The 13,400-nt window shown below is 59.6% G+C and overlaps 1 protein-coding gene across 1 annotated transcript in view; it reads left to right on the top strand.

Moving 5' to 3' along the window:
• The window catches only part of MYH9 (myosin heavy chain 9), a 91,637-nt gene that overhangs the window by 70,217 nt on the left and 8,020 nt on the right, over nucleotides 1–13,400 (top strand). The window contains exons 19-31 of the mRNA XM_036108739.2: nucleotides 1,159–1,319; nucleotides 2,211–2,319; nucleotides 3,318–3,449; nucleotides 3,871–4,077; nucleotides 4,494–4,631; nucleotides 5,866–5,989; nucleotides 7,823–7,994; nucleotides 8,772–8,984; nucleotides 9,292–9,436; nucleotides 10,598–10,804; nucleotides 11,000–11,104; nucleotides 11,297–11,449; nucleotides 12,464–12,712. Coding sequence (XP_035964632.1) covers nucleotides 1,159–1,319; nucleotides 2,211–2,319; nucleotides 3,318–3,449; nucleotides 3,871–4,077; nucleotides 4,494–4,631; nucleotides 5,866–5,989; nucleotides 7,823–7,994; nucleotides 8,772–8,984; nucleotides 9,292–9,436; nucleotides 10,598–10,804; nucleotides 11,000–11,104; nucleotides 11,297–11,449; nucleotides 12,464–12,712 — 2,115 coding nt within the window. The remainder of the gene's footprint in view (nucleotides 1–1,158; nucleotides 1,320–2,210; nucleotides 2,320–3,317; nucleotides 3,450–3,870; nucleotides 4,078–4,493; nucleotides 4,632–5,865; nucleotides 5,990–7,822; nucleotides 7,995–8,771; nucleotides 8,985–9,291; nucleotides 9,437–10,597; nucleotides 10,805–10,999; nucleotides 11,105–11,296; nucleotides 11,450–12,463; nucleotides 12,713–13,400) is intronic.

Here is a 13,400-nt window from a genome sequence, read left to right as displayed (position 1 = left end):
GGGTGAGCGGCCCCTGCCTCCTGTTGTCTTTCCTCTGCATTCTTTCCAAAGAGGAGAGACGATGGGTTGGGGGGTTGTCAGAAAGAGAAGAGGGAAGAAGGGAGTCAACACCTCCTATGTGGGAAGCCCCGCATTAGGTGATAGGGAGGTGGGGATGGGAGGGAGGAGACCACTCCCTGCTGTCCGGCGCTCACCAGCCCTGAGCCCGTGGGAAGGAGGGCATGACCGGGGAGGGTGTGTGGGCCACCCATTCTCTAGGCTGTCCGGGTTAGGGGTGGGGCAGGGAGGGAAGATGCCCATGCTGGCTCCACCTGCCTTCTTCCCTGCTCCTCCCCGGGCCTCTCCAGGATGATTAGGGCCTTTTGGTGGCCCCGAAGCTCACTCCAGTCCCACTCTTCCCATTCTAGGCTCTGCCTTTTTAGAGCTTGTTCTGAATCCTTGTCTCCCAGGAGGACAGGCGGACAGGCAGACCCTTGCCTCAGTGGGTCAACAAGAGAGCCCATACTGTGCCCAAACCTCCCAGTGATGGTAACGAGCACTAATTCTGTTCAGTCCGCAGCGCGTGTGGCCCTGCGCTGAGCTCTGTGCTCTCCCGTTCAGTTCTCACAGCCATACTGGGGACGAGGCACTATTTGCTTGATTTCTTCACTTTATTCTAATTAAAGAAAGCATTGTTCCCATTTTCCAGCTGAGGAAGCAGGGGCTCCTCCCAGAGGTTATAGCCCCAGGTCACCTAATTAACGTTTGGTCCTGGGCTTGGCCTGAACTGGGGTGTGTCCTAGTCTTGGTGACGACGACGACGACGACGATGATGCTCAGCCACCTCTGGTTTAAGGGTGGCCCAGCTGGGCATTGGTAGACCATGATGGCAGTGCATGGAGGCGGGAGGTAGAAGGAGAGAAGACCCTTAGGTCCTTTTGATGTTGAGGTTCTATGTTTTTCTGCTGTCTGATGCATCACCCTGCCCTGTGCGGGAAGCCACCTGCCCCTCCTCCCGGCATCCTCTGAGCCCTGCTTTCTTGGGCTCCAGGGGACAGGCTGCCCAGCAGAGAGGCAGCCGCTGACGGACAGCCTCTCTGGGACAGACTGCTGGCTCCCGGCGTTGCTCCGAGGGCCCCGTGGTGGCACGTGGTGAGCGGCCTGTCTGCTCCCGTCTAGATCAAAGCCTTGGAGCTGGATAGCAACTTGTACCGCATCGGCCAGAGCAAGGTCTTCTTCCGGGCTGGCGTGCTGGCCCACCTGGAGGAGGAGCGGGACCTGAAGATCACAGACGTCATCATCGGGTTCCAGGCCTGCTGCAGGGGCTACCTGGCCAGGAAGTGAGTCCTTGGAGGGGCCCCCCTCCGCCTAGCCTGCCCGTGCTCGGGCCCTTCCCGGCTTTCCTGCTGCACGGGGGCACTGACGCTGGTCGGGGGTCAGTCTGATCCAGGACACCCAGGTGGAGCTCTCTGCCCCCTGCTTTCTGGATTTATGCCTGAGGTTTAAAGTGACCGGCTGGGAAGGGGGTGACTCTGGGCCTGATTTGCCTGCTCCAAACAGTCCTGCTTACCAGTATTCCTCACTGTGTCCCTCGTGTGGGAATGATGCCCAGACTCTGTCCCCAGAGTCCCCTGTGCTCCCGGGACAGGAGCCCGTCCTCGAGTCCAGAGCAGTTCCTTTGAGGGTAGGGCTCACCTGCTGCGGGACAGTGGGTGTGGTGGCTGCATGTTGGGTCTCCTGAACCCCGATATCTGTGCTTGGGGCCGTACATTGCAGTGTGAGCTGGGAACCCTGGGAAACGGAGCATGGCTTTGTGGTGTTTGGGCAAATGGAGCCTTCATGTATCCCAGAGCCCCCCAAGTTGACATCTTAAGCCCACCTTTGCAGGACATCAGCTGCTGACATTTTGCCACCAATCAAAGACCACTGATGGAGGGTGGCAGGAGGGTGGGACACTGAAGTCACTACGTCTCCCGAATGACCAGGAGTCACACTGGACGCAGATCTAATTCACAAGGGGCTTCCACCCCGTGAACTCACTTGCCCCTTGGTGACCTAGGTCCTTGTCACCCTCTGCGGGGTCACCCACAGGACTCACCCCCAAGGCCAGGCTCCTTCCCTACACTTGTGTCTTGAGGCGTCTCAGGCAGGGAGGGGTCGGCTGCCCCGGAAAGGCCTCCTGTCTGCTGGAGGTGTGCGGTCCCCTGCCCTGACGGGGTCCCTCTCCCCAGGGCCTTCGCCAAGCGGCAGCAGCAGCTGACGGCCATGAAGGTCCTGCAGAGGAACTGCGCCGCCTACCTCAAGCTGCGAAACTGGCAGTGGTGGAGGCTCTTCACCAAGGTGGGTTCCGACGGGCCTCCCTCGCTGCGACCCCATGAGCGCCCTCGGCCTCCGTTGTGGCGCAGGGACAGGCGGGCCTCCCGCCGGCCTCTGTGCGGGACTCGGAGCCCTGGGAGCAGTGCGTAGCCTTGGCCTCAACACCCCCCCCCCCACCCCCGCGCCGTGTGAGCCAGGGCTGGGCCTGCCCTGCGGGGTCCAGAGCGTGCACGCCGTGGCACGTGTCTGGTGTGGACAGCCTGGCTGCCGGGCCTCGCTGGGTGCTGGGGGCGCTGTCCTCCCAAGCAGCCACAGGGCGGTGGGTCAGAACGTGTACACAGCTGCACAGGCTTTCCCCTCCCTAGCCTCTCAAAAAAAAAAAAAATCTTGAACGTCGTTCGGGCTGCTTTCAATTGTAATAAATAATTTGTGGCCGTTGTGAAAAGTTAGACTGACAAAGAGCATGAAAAAGAAAACGGAGGTTCACACGTGCTCCCTTCAACCCCGAGCCAGTGTCCGTGAGGAGTAGACGTTTCACTGTTTACTCCACTGCCTTTTTTTATCCCCTTTAAGTCTCCGCTCTGTAAACCATATGCATTCTTACCTAGCTGAGCTCTGACTTGCATAAACAGTCTTGTGTTTAGTGTATTTTCCGTTTAAAATTCCTTCACGAGCATCATTTTTTAGAAAGTCAGCATGATGTTCCCTGGAGACATGTGCTGTTTTCGGTGGCCCCTTTTCCCGTGGTGTTTCTTTCTCTCATTCCTCGTGTTCCACCATTGTAAACATGCTGTCCACGTCTTCGTGCAAACACGGAGGTGGTGTCCCTGACCTGTACTTAGCAGGGTCAGGGGCCTGTGGCACACAGCGCCGAATCGATCTCCAGAAAGGTGGTGTGTTTGTGCCTCCCCCCGGAGCGGGTCCAGTTGCCCGGCGCTCCGGCCAGCTTGCCCTGGGCGCGGGGGAGGGCCCGGCCCGAGCAGGCATCCTCAGCCGAGCGCCTCTTCCGCCGTCTCTTCCAGGTCAAGCCGCTGCTGCAGGTGAGCCGGCAGGAGGAGGAGATGATGGCCAAGGAGGAGGAGCTGGTGAAGGTCCGGGAGAAGCAACTGGCTGCCGAGAACAGGCTCACGGAGATGGAGACGCTCCAGTCCCAGGTGGGTGTGTGCAGGCACGGCCCGGCTGGTTGGGGCGGGGCTCCCCCTGCTGCCACCTGCTGGCCAGCGGTGGGCGGGGCGCGTTTGGAGGGTCACTGTCACCAGCGGCTCATCTCTCTGCAGACCCCATTCGGGGTTCTGTGATGTAGGGAGGCGCCCGGTGGGGCGGAAAGCTCACGGGAGTTGGGGGAACCTCTCTGAGCCTGTTTCCCGGGGATGGTGGTGCACAGCTCCCGGGGTAGCGGTGAAGGATCCGGAACGCGACGTTTGGGAAGTGCCTGGGAGCCTCGGCACCCTCGAGATGGGAATTGCTCCGGTCGGCACGGTCTCCTCCCCACAGAAGCCTGAGCGCGGGAGCCTCCGTGCTGCCGGGGCCTGAGGAGCTTGCGGGGGACTCACGCGGTCCCCGGGCTCTTTGCAGCTCATGGCGGAGAAGCTACAGCTGCAGGAGCAGCTCCAGGCGGAAACAGAGCTGTGTGCTGAGGCCGAGGAGCTCCGCGCCCGCCTGACCGCCAAGAAGCAGGAGCTCGAAGAGATCTGCCATGACCTGGAGGCCAGGGTGGAGGAGGAGGAGGAGCGCTGTCAGCACCTGCAGGCCGAGAAGAAGAAAATGCAGCAGAACATCCAGGTGAGGCCCCTTTCCCCTCCAGAGAAGGGGCGGGGCGCAGCGCCCCTGGAGCCGGAGAGAGCGCAGAAATCGCCGGGGCCCGTTCGCTTGGGGCGGCCTCTGAGAGCTCCCCTCTGCGGGCAGCGAGCACTGCCAACGGAGCAGCGAAGCCGGTTCAGTTTCCCTCCGTCCTCGCTGCGGTCGGTCCGCGGGGCCAGGGCGATCAGCTCTGCCTTCTGCCCGCGCCGCTGGTGGGCCGCTTGGGAGGAGGCACCTCAGAACCAGCGAGCACACGGTTGGCCGGGGTCCCTGTCTCCGTCCCCCAGTTTTAAAGACGGAGCCCACAAGTGCGGGGTGGGCCGGGTCCGTGTAGTCTGCCCCCCCCACATGGTCTCCCCGTGAGCCCCCCCGCCACGGTCTCCCCGGCTCCGCGGCAGGAACTGGAGGAGCAGCTGGAGGAGGAGGAGAGTGCCCGCCAGAAGCTGCAGCTGGAGAAGGTGACCACCGAGGCCAAGCTGAAGAAGCTGGAGGAAGACCAGATCATCATGGAAGACCAGAACTGCAAACTGGCCAAGGTGAGGAGGCCCCGAGTGCTGAGCCGCGCGGGCGGCGGCCGGGTACAGGCAAGACTCCCGGCCCATTGCCTCCCTCCCTCTCCTGCAGTCACAGCATCCGCGCCATCACGGGTCCTCTTCTGGGTGTCCGTGGCCTCCAGGTGCCAGCGTCCCATTCAGAGGGGTGTTTCTCACCACTGAGTGGGGCCCGAGGGCAAGGCTTGGCACTTCTTCTCGGTGAAGCTCTCTGCAAGCTCCCAAGACCCGAGACTTGTTGCTGAGCCGTCTGTGGGGTGTTGCCCATCTGTCCCCAGGGGGCTTTGGGGACCGCGGTGGCTCAGTGTTGAGGCACAGGTGCCCTCCTCCAGCCGTTCCCAGGGTAGTGGCTATTTAAGAGTCTCTTAGAGCCAAGTCGGGTCCCTGTCACAGTCTGCCGGCGAGCAGATAAAAGCCCAGAGTCATGTCAGGAGAAGGAGAGACAGGGTCAGAAGGCCATCCTCAATTCCGAGTGGGGTGGGGCGGACGTGGCAGGACACCAGCCTGCGGACTCTGTGACACGAGACGGAGTCGCCCAGGCTGGGTGTTGGCGCTTGTTTAGTCCTGGGACTGTGAGGTCAGCCTGGTCGGGGACCTGCTGAGATTAGGACTCCAGCAGTGGCCACGCGGCAGAAGCGGGGGGAGCAGCCAGGATGCTCTGGGGGCATGAGGAAGGCAGAGGTCGCAGCCCACCCAGTGGACGGGTGCCGGGCACAGAGAGGGTAGAATCATTGCGTCTGAATCCCCTGGGTGCCTTCTTACCTGAGCCCAAACGGGTGACACAGGTCCAGGAAGGCCTTGGGCACCCACATCTGTAGATCCTAAGGAAGCTTATCCAGCTAATTTGGGGCTGCTAGTGACTTTTCTTTTTTTTAAGATTTATTTATTTGAGAGAGACCACGAGCGGGAGGGGCAGAGGGAGAGAATCTCAAGCAGACTCCCCGCTGATTGTGGAACCTCACCTGGGGCTTGATTTCAGGACCCCAAGATCATGACCTGAGCCAAAACCAAGAGTCAGTTGCTTAACCGACTGCGCCATCCAGGCGCCGGCTAGTGACCTTTCAGAATTATCCTTTGATCCAGAAAATCCTAGTGTGTCAAGTATTTAAGGTCCTTCCCTTGGTTCAATCCTAAATTTCTGGCCAAGTTATATTTGAGGAGAGCTGAAGTGTTGTGTGCTCAACTAACTTTTAGCTCTGACCCACCCTCGGCCCCGCAGGAGAAGAAGCTTCTGGAAGACAGAATAGCCGAGTTTACCACCAACCTCATGGAAGAGGAGGAGAAGTCGAAGAGCCTTGCCAAGCTCAAGAACAAGCATGAGGCGATGATCACTGACCTGGAGGGTAAGAGGGTGGTGGGCAGGAACTGAGGCGTCCCCACTCCGGGACCCGCCTGGGCCTTGCCGCCAGGAGCAGGAACCCTGGGCTGGTCTCATGTTCTCTGGGTGCAGGCACGCTCGGAGTCTGCAGCCCCCAGCCACTGCCCTGAAAACCTCGGGGACAGCTCTGGTCCCCACAGGAGTCTGGGCTCCGGGCACCGGCTGGGCTAGGAAGGGATGTTCCCCCACGTGAAGGGCTCTCAGAAGAACACCCTGGCATTTCTTTTCTGTCGTGTGCCATGAGTTGCACAAGATTGAGTTCCTAAGAGGTCCTAGGTCTGAGCCCAGCTCTGCTGCTTACCAGCTCTATCACCTCGCAGCTCTCCCTTAATCTCTGTGGGCTTTAGTTTCTCCTTCTCTAAGGGTCACAGTGAACGTGTGTCCATGGGGACTACACTGAATCACACGCAGGCGCACACCGTGCGTGCTCTGCAGGGTTGGACAGATGCTGCGAGAGACTGTTGCTTGACTCGGGGCAGGTGGCCAGTTGTGCCTTTGTCTGTCTGAGGATTTCTCACCCCTGCTTCTTGAGAGGTGTAGACAGCGGAGGGAGAGGGGAGAGGGGACCGCTGTGGGGGCTCCGAGCTCATGCCAGAAACCACTGCTCCCTCGGCAGAGGCTCGGGGCAACCCCGCGTGTCCAGGACAGATGTTGACTCCCTGCACATGTAGGGCCCAAACTGTCCAGGCTGACCACCAGGAGGGTTTTCCCAGCCCCGCCTGCCCCCCTCATGTTTGGAGGGGATGAGGCGAGTCAGGCGGGCAAAGGGGAAGTGAGGTGCTAGAGGGGTCTCACCCTGCGGACTCCCTCCCTCACCCGGGAACAGTCTGAAACACAGTCGTCCAGGTCTAGGAGGGCACAGCCACTGGGCAGGCAAACACCGAGAGGGGCTTCTTAGTTTGACACTGAGTAGTGTTAACAAAGATACGAAGCCATCTGAACACGCGCGTGTGCACACACACGGCTGGTGGGAGCATGAACTGGTAGGTGGCCTGGAACGGTCTGGCGTTGCCTGGTGGCTCTGAAGCTTCACGTGCCTACAACCAACCCAGCGCTCTCGGCCACACGCACTGGGGGTTCCGGGCATCGTTCCGGAGGGCGCACCGCGAACACGACCCGAATGCCCCTCCGCTGTAGCACAGGGAGATAAGCTGTGGTATGTTCACCCGGCGGAACACTAGACTGGTCCACGTGGATCACTTGCTGAATTTCAAGGTCTTACTCTTAAGTGACAAAAGCAGGCGCGGATTCTGGGCTAGGAGCTGTGGTGAGTGCTTGCAGATATTAATGCCCGCGAGCTTCGCAACCTAACGAGGCACGTGGTCTCATTATCCTTGTATTCAGATGACGCACAGAGGGTTAAGGGGTTACCTGAGTGACGTCCTAGTGGAAATCGTAAAGCCAGACATTGGACCCTGACCCCCCGCACCGACTGTAGAATTCATACAGGACGTTCCCTTACACAGTTTAGGTTCTTGAAAACTAAGCCTATTTTTTAGGGAGGAAGACCTGGTACAGCCTTAAAGGAAAACAAGGGAACTGGGAGCACAATGTGCAGGGAAGCGTAGGTCCCTGGCGGGGCAGGTCGGCAGAGTTTGGGGCGACACCGGACGTGGCAGCTCGGGGATGTTCTTTCCTTCATCCAGGTCTGGGGTATGAGTGTCTGCATGTTGTGATCCTTTAAGGCTCACGTATGTTTTAACAAAAACTCAGTATTTTTTGTAACAATGAAAAACAAAGATGGGAAAAATCTCTGGGTGCTGAGGGCTCTGTCGGTCTCCCCCGGCTTGCTGCTCAGAGCGCCTCCGAAGAGAGGAGAAGCAGCGTCAGGAGCTGGAGAAGACTCGCCGGAAGCTAGAGGGGGACTCTACTGACCTCAGTGACCAGATCGCAGAGCTGCAGGCCCAGATCGCAGAGCTCAAGATGCAGCTGGCCAAGAAAGAGGAGGAGCTGCAGGCCGCCTTGGCCAGGTGAGGGCTGGCGCCCCCTGCCGGCAGGTGCCGGCACCTTCCGCTGTGCCCCCCGCGAGTGGCTGCCCTCTTGATGCCATCCCACAGCAAGACCTGTCCCGTTCCCTAAAGGCACGCGTGCGGCTGCTTTGTCATCCGTTTGTAACCCCCCCGTTTGTAATCCGCAACGTCACCCAGCACCATAGGCCTTGTCTTTCTTGCATTTTTAAACTTTCTGGCTATAGGCATGCTAAAAAAAAAAAAAAAAAAAGAAAGAAAAGAATCTTTGTTTTAGATTCACAACAGAATTGAGCAGAAGGTGCACAGTTTCCCATACACCCCCGCAGCGCCCCCCCCCCCACGGCCTCCCGCACTGTCACTTCCCCGCCCAGGGTGGCACATTTGCTGCAGTTAATGAACCCGCACTGACGTGATTATCACCCCCAGAGTATCTGCGGCACCTTCGTGTTTTTCCTTAGTTGCTGTAATAATGGACTGTAGCATTTTATTTCCTTTTTAATTTTTGCTTAATGTTTGTTCATTTATTTTTACGTTTAGAACACTGAATTTCAGTTTGGAAAATGAAGTGATTCTTCTGTGGGGTTTTTCAGTTCACAGAGTGGTTTTGTTCTTAAATCTTCTGGAAGCTTCAGATGTTTTTGCCGAGAGGAGCACCTGAGGGCGGGCCATGGTTACACCTTCTGGAAGCGGCTTTGGCTGCTCCTCTCCAAAGCCTTTTCTGCACACTCTGCTTCCTGAGGTGGAAAGAGCCTCCTCCTCATGTTGTCTCTTTGGCAGAGTGGAGGAGGAAGCCACCCAGAAGAACATGGCCCTAAAGAAGATTCGAGAGCTGGAATCACAGATTTCTGAGCTCCAGGAGGACCTGGAATCTGAGCGAGCTTCTAGGAATAAAGCTGAGAAGCAGAAGCGGGACCTCGGGGAGGAGTTGGAGGCTCTGAAAACGGAGCTGGAGGACACTCTGGACTCCACGGCTGCCCAGCAGGAGCTCAGGTGCGCCGTGCAGCCAAGTGGCCAAGTTACTTGAGGATGGGGGTGGGGGGCAGGGAGGGTGATGCCCCCGGGCTTGTTGAGGAAGCTGGCTTGGAGTTGGGGTGAGGCCGGGGTGAGACGCCGATTCCTCCACAAAGTGGGTCTGCGAGCCTGGGTTGGAGGATGCATGGCCGAGGAGGGAGGCCACTGGGCAGCAAGGCTGGGGTAGTCGATGCCCCTTGTCAGCCTCTCTGCAGCCGGGGAAGCAGAGCCCAGGGCGGCAGCACGCCCGGTCCCCAGCCTCCATCCTGAGGGTGCTTCTCTCCAGGTCCAAACGTGAACAAGAAGTGAACATCTTGAAGAAGACCCTCGAGGACGAGGCCAAAACCCACGAGGCCCAGATCCAGGAGATGAGGCAGAAGCACTCCCAGGCCGTGGAGGAACTGGCTGAGCAGCTAGAGCAGGCGAAGCGGGTGCGTGGGCTTCCCTGGGGCCGGGCTCCATGACTGCGGGTGGTGCCGGGGCGGGGGGGGGCCCTCCCGGAGACTGGCTGCCTCCCCGGGCCAGGCCTGCAGAGCAGAGTGGCTCCAGGCTCCAGCCCTAAGCGGCTGTGTGACTCAGGCAAGTAGCTACCTCTGTGCCTCAGTTTCCCCAACTGTAGAGGAGGCAAGTGATAGGTCTGTGTCATGAAAATCCACGACAGTTGGAGTTGATGATCAGTAAAGCATGTGAACAGTAAGGACTCAGTAAGTGGTTCAAGAATGACCGTCAGTATTTTGTTTAGGACCCGCCAGACCAGAAGGTCTCCAGGAATTGGAGTGGCCTGGTGCCGAGTGCCAGAGGGCCCTAGGGTTTTCTCTGGAGCACCCGCACGTGGTCAGCTGCAATCTTGATGGGAAGCCTTGGGATATTAATCCTGCTAGTCTCGGGCAGGCGGCTGGGCCAGGGAGTTCTCAAGACCACGTTCCGCCTGCCGTGGCTCCCAGCGCGAAGCCGCTCTTGGTGGCGGCCCAACAAGTCAAAGGCTCTTCCGCGTGGCGGCCTGTAAAATGCTCTCAGAGGCATGCCTTGTCCATCTGGGCCCCTTCTGGTGGCAGCCTTCCCTTGCCCTTCAGCTTTTCCTCACCCAATACACCTTCGAGTTTGTGCGGCTCCCCCTTGCACGTGCCTGTGACCCTGCGGCCAGCTCAGTGGATGGTAGAATGGGATGGTGGAGTGGATTCTGTAAATGCCGCTTTTATATTTTCTGGAAGATCGTCACATTATCACTCGGAACATCAGATTTCAAAGAGGCTCTGCTGGAAGCCCGACTCTGAACAGCTATAATTGCCCTCATCTTCTGATATGCTAAAGTCCTAGTATCAGTGATGATAGCCCCTCACACCTGAGCGTGAGGGAGGCCAGGCGGGGACTGTTTCCGAGCTGAGGACACGTGCTGCGTGTCCCGTCCGGCTGAGGAGTGCGGGTCAGGCCCGAGCGTCCGGCCCGAGGCTCTTGGCGGCATGCCTCCCCTGGGCTGGCCCTCCGGCGTTCTCGCTGCAGAGAGCAGACTCCGGATCTGGACCGGGCAGCTGTCCCAGCCTCCCACCAGGGCACAGCTGCCCCTTTCCACCCCGTGGCTTGCGTCCCCGCAGGTCAAAGCCACCCTGGAGAAGGCGAAGCAGACCCTGGAGAACGAGCGAGGAGAGCTGGCCAATGAGGTGAAGGTGCTGCTGCAGGGCAAAGGGGACTCTGAGCACAAGCGGAAGAAGGCCGAGGCCCAGCTGCAGGAGCTGCAGGTGAAGCTCACCGAGGGAGAGCGCGTGCGCATGGAGCTGGCCGACAAGGTCACCAAGCTGCAGGTGAGGCCTCCGCTGGGACCCGGGCCTGGGCGGGGGTGCCTGCCCCTGCGCCTCGGTCTGGGCCCGGATCTCCGGGGCTCCCCCTCTCTTGAGCGAGGCCTTTGGGGCGCGGCCCGTGACTCCGGCCCCCCTGGGCCTGACGGCTGAGGTGGAGCCAGGGCAGTCATGGTCCTTGTCCTTCCCGTGCCCGTGCAGGTTGAGCTGGACAACGTGACCGGTCTTCTCACCCAGTCTGACAGCAAGTCCAGCAAACTCACCAAGGACTTCTCCTCCCTGGAGTCCCAGCTGCAGGACACGCAGGTAAAGACAGAGGCAGGGCCCAGCTCCTCTGTGACCCACGGGGTCTCTGGGTCCTCCTGGCACCCCCGCCGGCTGTAGCAGCTGTCCCCCGAACCAGAGGGACCGGCTCCTCCTCCCCGTCGAGGGCGTGGGGCCCGTGAGGCTCTGCCCCCGTGCCTCCTGAGCCCCGGCGCCCCGCGTGTCTCGGTGCAGGAGCTGCTCCAGGAGGAGACCCGGCAGAAGCTGAGCCTGAGCACCAAGCTGAAGCAGATGGAGGATGAGAAGAACTCCTTCAAGGAGCAACTGGAAGAGGAGGAGGAGGCCAAGCGGAACCTGGAGAAGCAGATTGCCACCCTCCATGCCCAGGTTCGGTATCGGCTCCCCCTGGATGCCCTGCACCCCCCGGAGACTCAGGGAAACCGGGGGTAGTCTGCGGGCTGAGCCGTGTCTGGCCGGGCACCCGCGTGCACAGGGGACAGGAGGCCCAGGCCTGCTGCGAGCCAGGCGCCCTCCCTTGGGGAGCTCCTGCCCTCTCCAGCCAGAGCTCCTAGCCAGGGTCCCAGGTAGAATTCAGGGGTCTGTACACGCGGATGGAGGAGGCCTCACGTCTGGGTTTCCGTCAGTCTGGCTGACGTTAGCGTTTTGTTCCGTCGTGCACGTAGGCCATCAGCCACGCCGGCAGCAGTGCATGTGGCGCGAAGGAAAACCAGCGGTCACCGTGTCTGAGCTGTGGCGGGCTTTGGGGATGTCATGGTGCTTCCGCCGCTTTCGTACTTGACACGCTAACAAAGGAGCACACGGGTTACTAAAGAAGTACCCAGCAACTGCATTTTCCTGTACTGGTTTAGTTGCTGATCCTCTGTATTTTACATACGTTAAAACATCATAAGGAGGAGGCCAGTGTTTTTCTAGACTATCAAAAGGTCCGCAACCAGAAATAGATCAAGAGCCCTGTTACATCCTATTCTAGGACCTCAGTGGCCAGGCCAGGAGATCTATCTGCACCACCTCCTGGGGGTGGGCCCGTAGCCCGTGCTCCAGTCTGGGTGGGAGTAGCTGGTGGGTGCGTGTCGTGGCAGCTTTGTCTCTGGGTGCGAGGAGGGGCTGCGGGATGGATGCCTGCGGAGACCTGGCGAGCAGCCGATGGAGGGGGCTCCCCTCTCTGGGCTTGTCTGGAAAGCAAGCGGCTTGGTGTACATCTCGACAGAGAGGCTGCCCCTGGGGCTGCACGCACTAGGCAGACGCCCCCTGCAGAAACCCCATTTCTCTCACCCCGGTGGAAGAGGGGCGTCTCTGTGACCGGGTCTTTGCTCGTGGGGTGCAGGCTGGCTGCCACCGCCCCACTCACGGGCTGTCTCCCAACTCTGTGCTCCTGCCCAGGTGACGGACATGAAGAAGAAGATGGAGGACGGTGTGGGGTGCCTGGAGACTGCGGAGGAAGCCAGGAGGAAGCTCCAGAAGGACCTGGAGGGGCTGGGCCAGCGCTACGAGGAGAAGGTGGCTGCCTACGACAAGATGGAGAAGACAAAGACACGGCTGCAGCAGGAGCTAGACGACCTGCTCGTGGACCTGGACCACCACCGCCAGACTGCCTCCAACCTGGAGAAGAAGCAGAAGAAGTTTGATCAGGTGGGTGTCTCTGGGCCACCCCCCACGCCTTTCCCATCAGGCATAGCCGCGGGGAAGGCGAGGCCCGGGCACACCTCACCACCTAGCTCAGGAGGGCCGCAGGCCAGGCACGCAGGGGTCCCCCTTGTGGGGCAGGGCATCTCTTCCTTCCTCTTTCCTGTGTCTGACGTCTTTCAAATTGTCTGTGATGAACCAGTTTTACTCTTATGTAGGATTTTTTTTTTTCTTTACTCTCAACATGGGGCTCGAACTCACAACCCTGAGGTCAGGATGGCCCATGTCCTACCAACTGAGCCAGCCAGGCGCCCCTATGATGTAGGATTTTTATTTACACGTTATACTTCTGCCTAATTCCAAAAGCTCTGAGGCAGCTTATAGAGAGACCCAGACAATGGGGTAGGATAGGAAAGTAGAATACATCAGGGGTTGGCAAAACCGACCAAGCAGTGCCCCATGCCTGTTGCTGCGGGTAAAGGTGCGCTGGATCCCACCATGCTCCCTGGCTGCTTCCATGTTTCCGCAGCAGAGTCTGGCAAAGTCTAGAGCATTCACTCTCTGGCCCATTAAGAAATGGGCCTGGGGAATAAAGAGGTATCAGGGGATTGGGGAGATGGGGAGATGAGGTCTGGCCACAGGTGGGCCCACACGGAGAGTGGACCCCAAGAACTTGAATATAAATGGGCATCCT

This window comes from Halichoerus grypus, chromosome 6 (assembly GCF_964656455.1).
Source record: "Halichoerus grypus chromosome 6, mHalGry1.hap1.1, whole genome shotgun sequence".
NCBI lineage: Eukaryota > Metazoa > Chordata > Mammalia > Carnivora > Phocidae > Halichoerus > Halichoerus grypus.
Note: the sequence above shows the minus strand (reverse complement) of the source record. Positions and strands in the feature narration are given on the sequence as shown.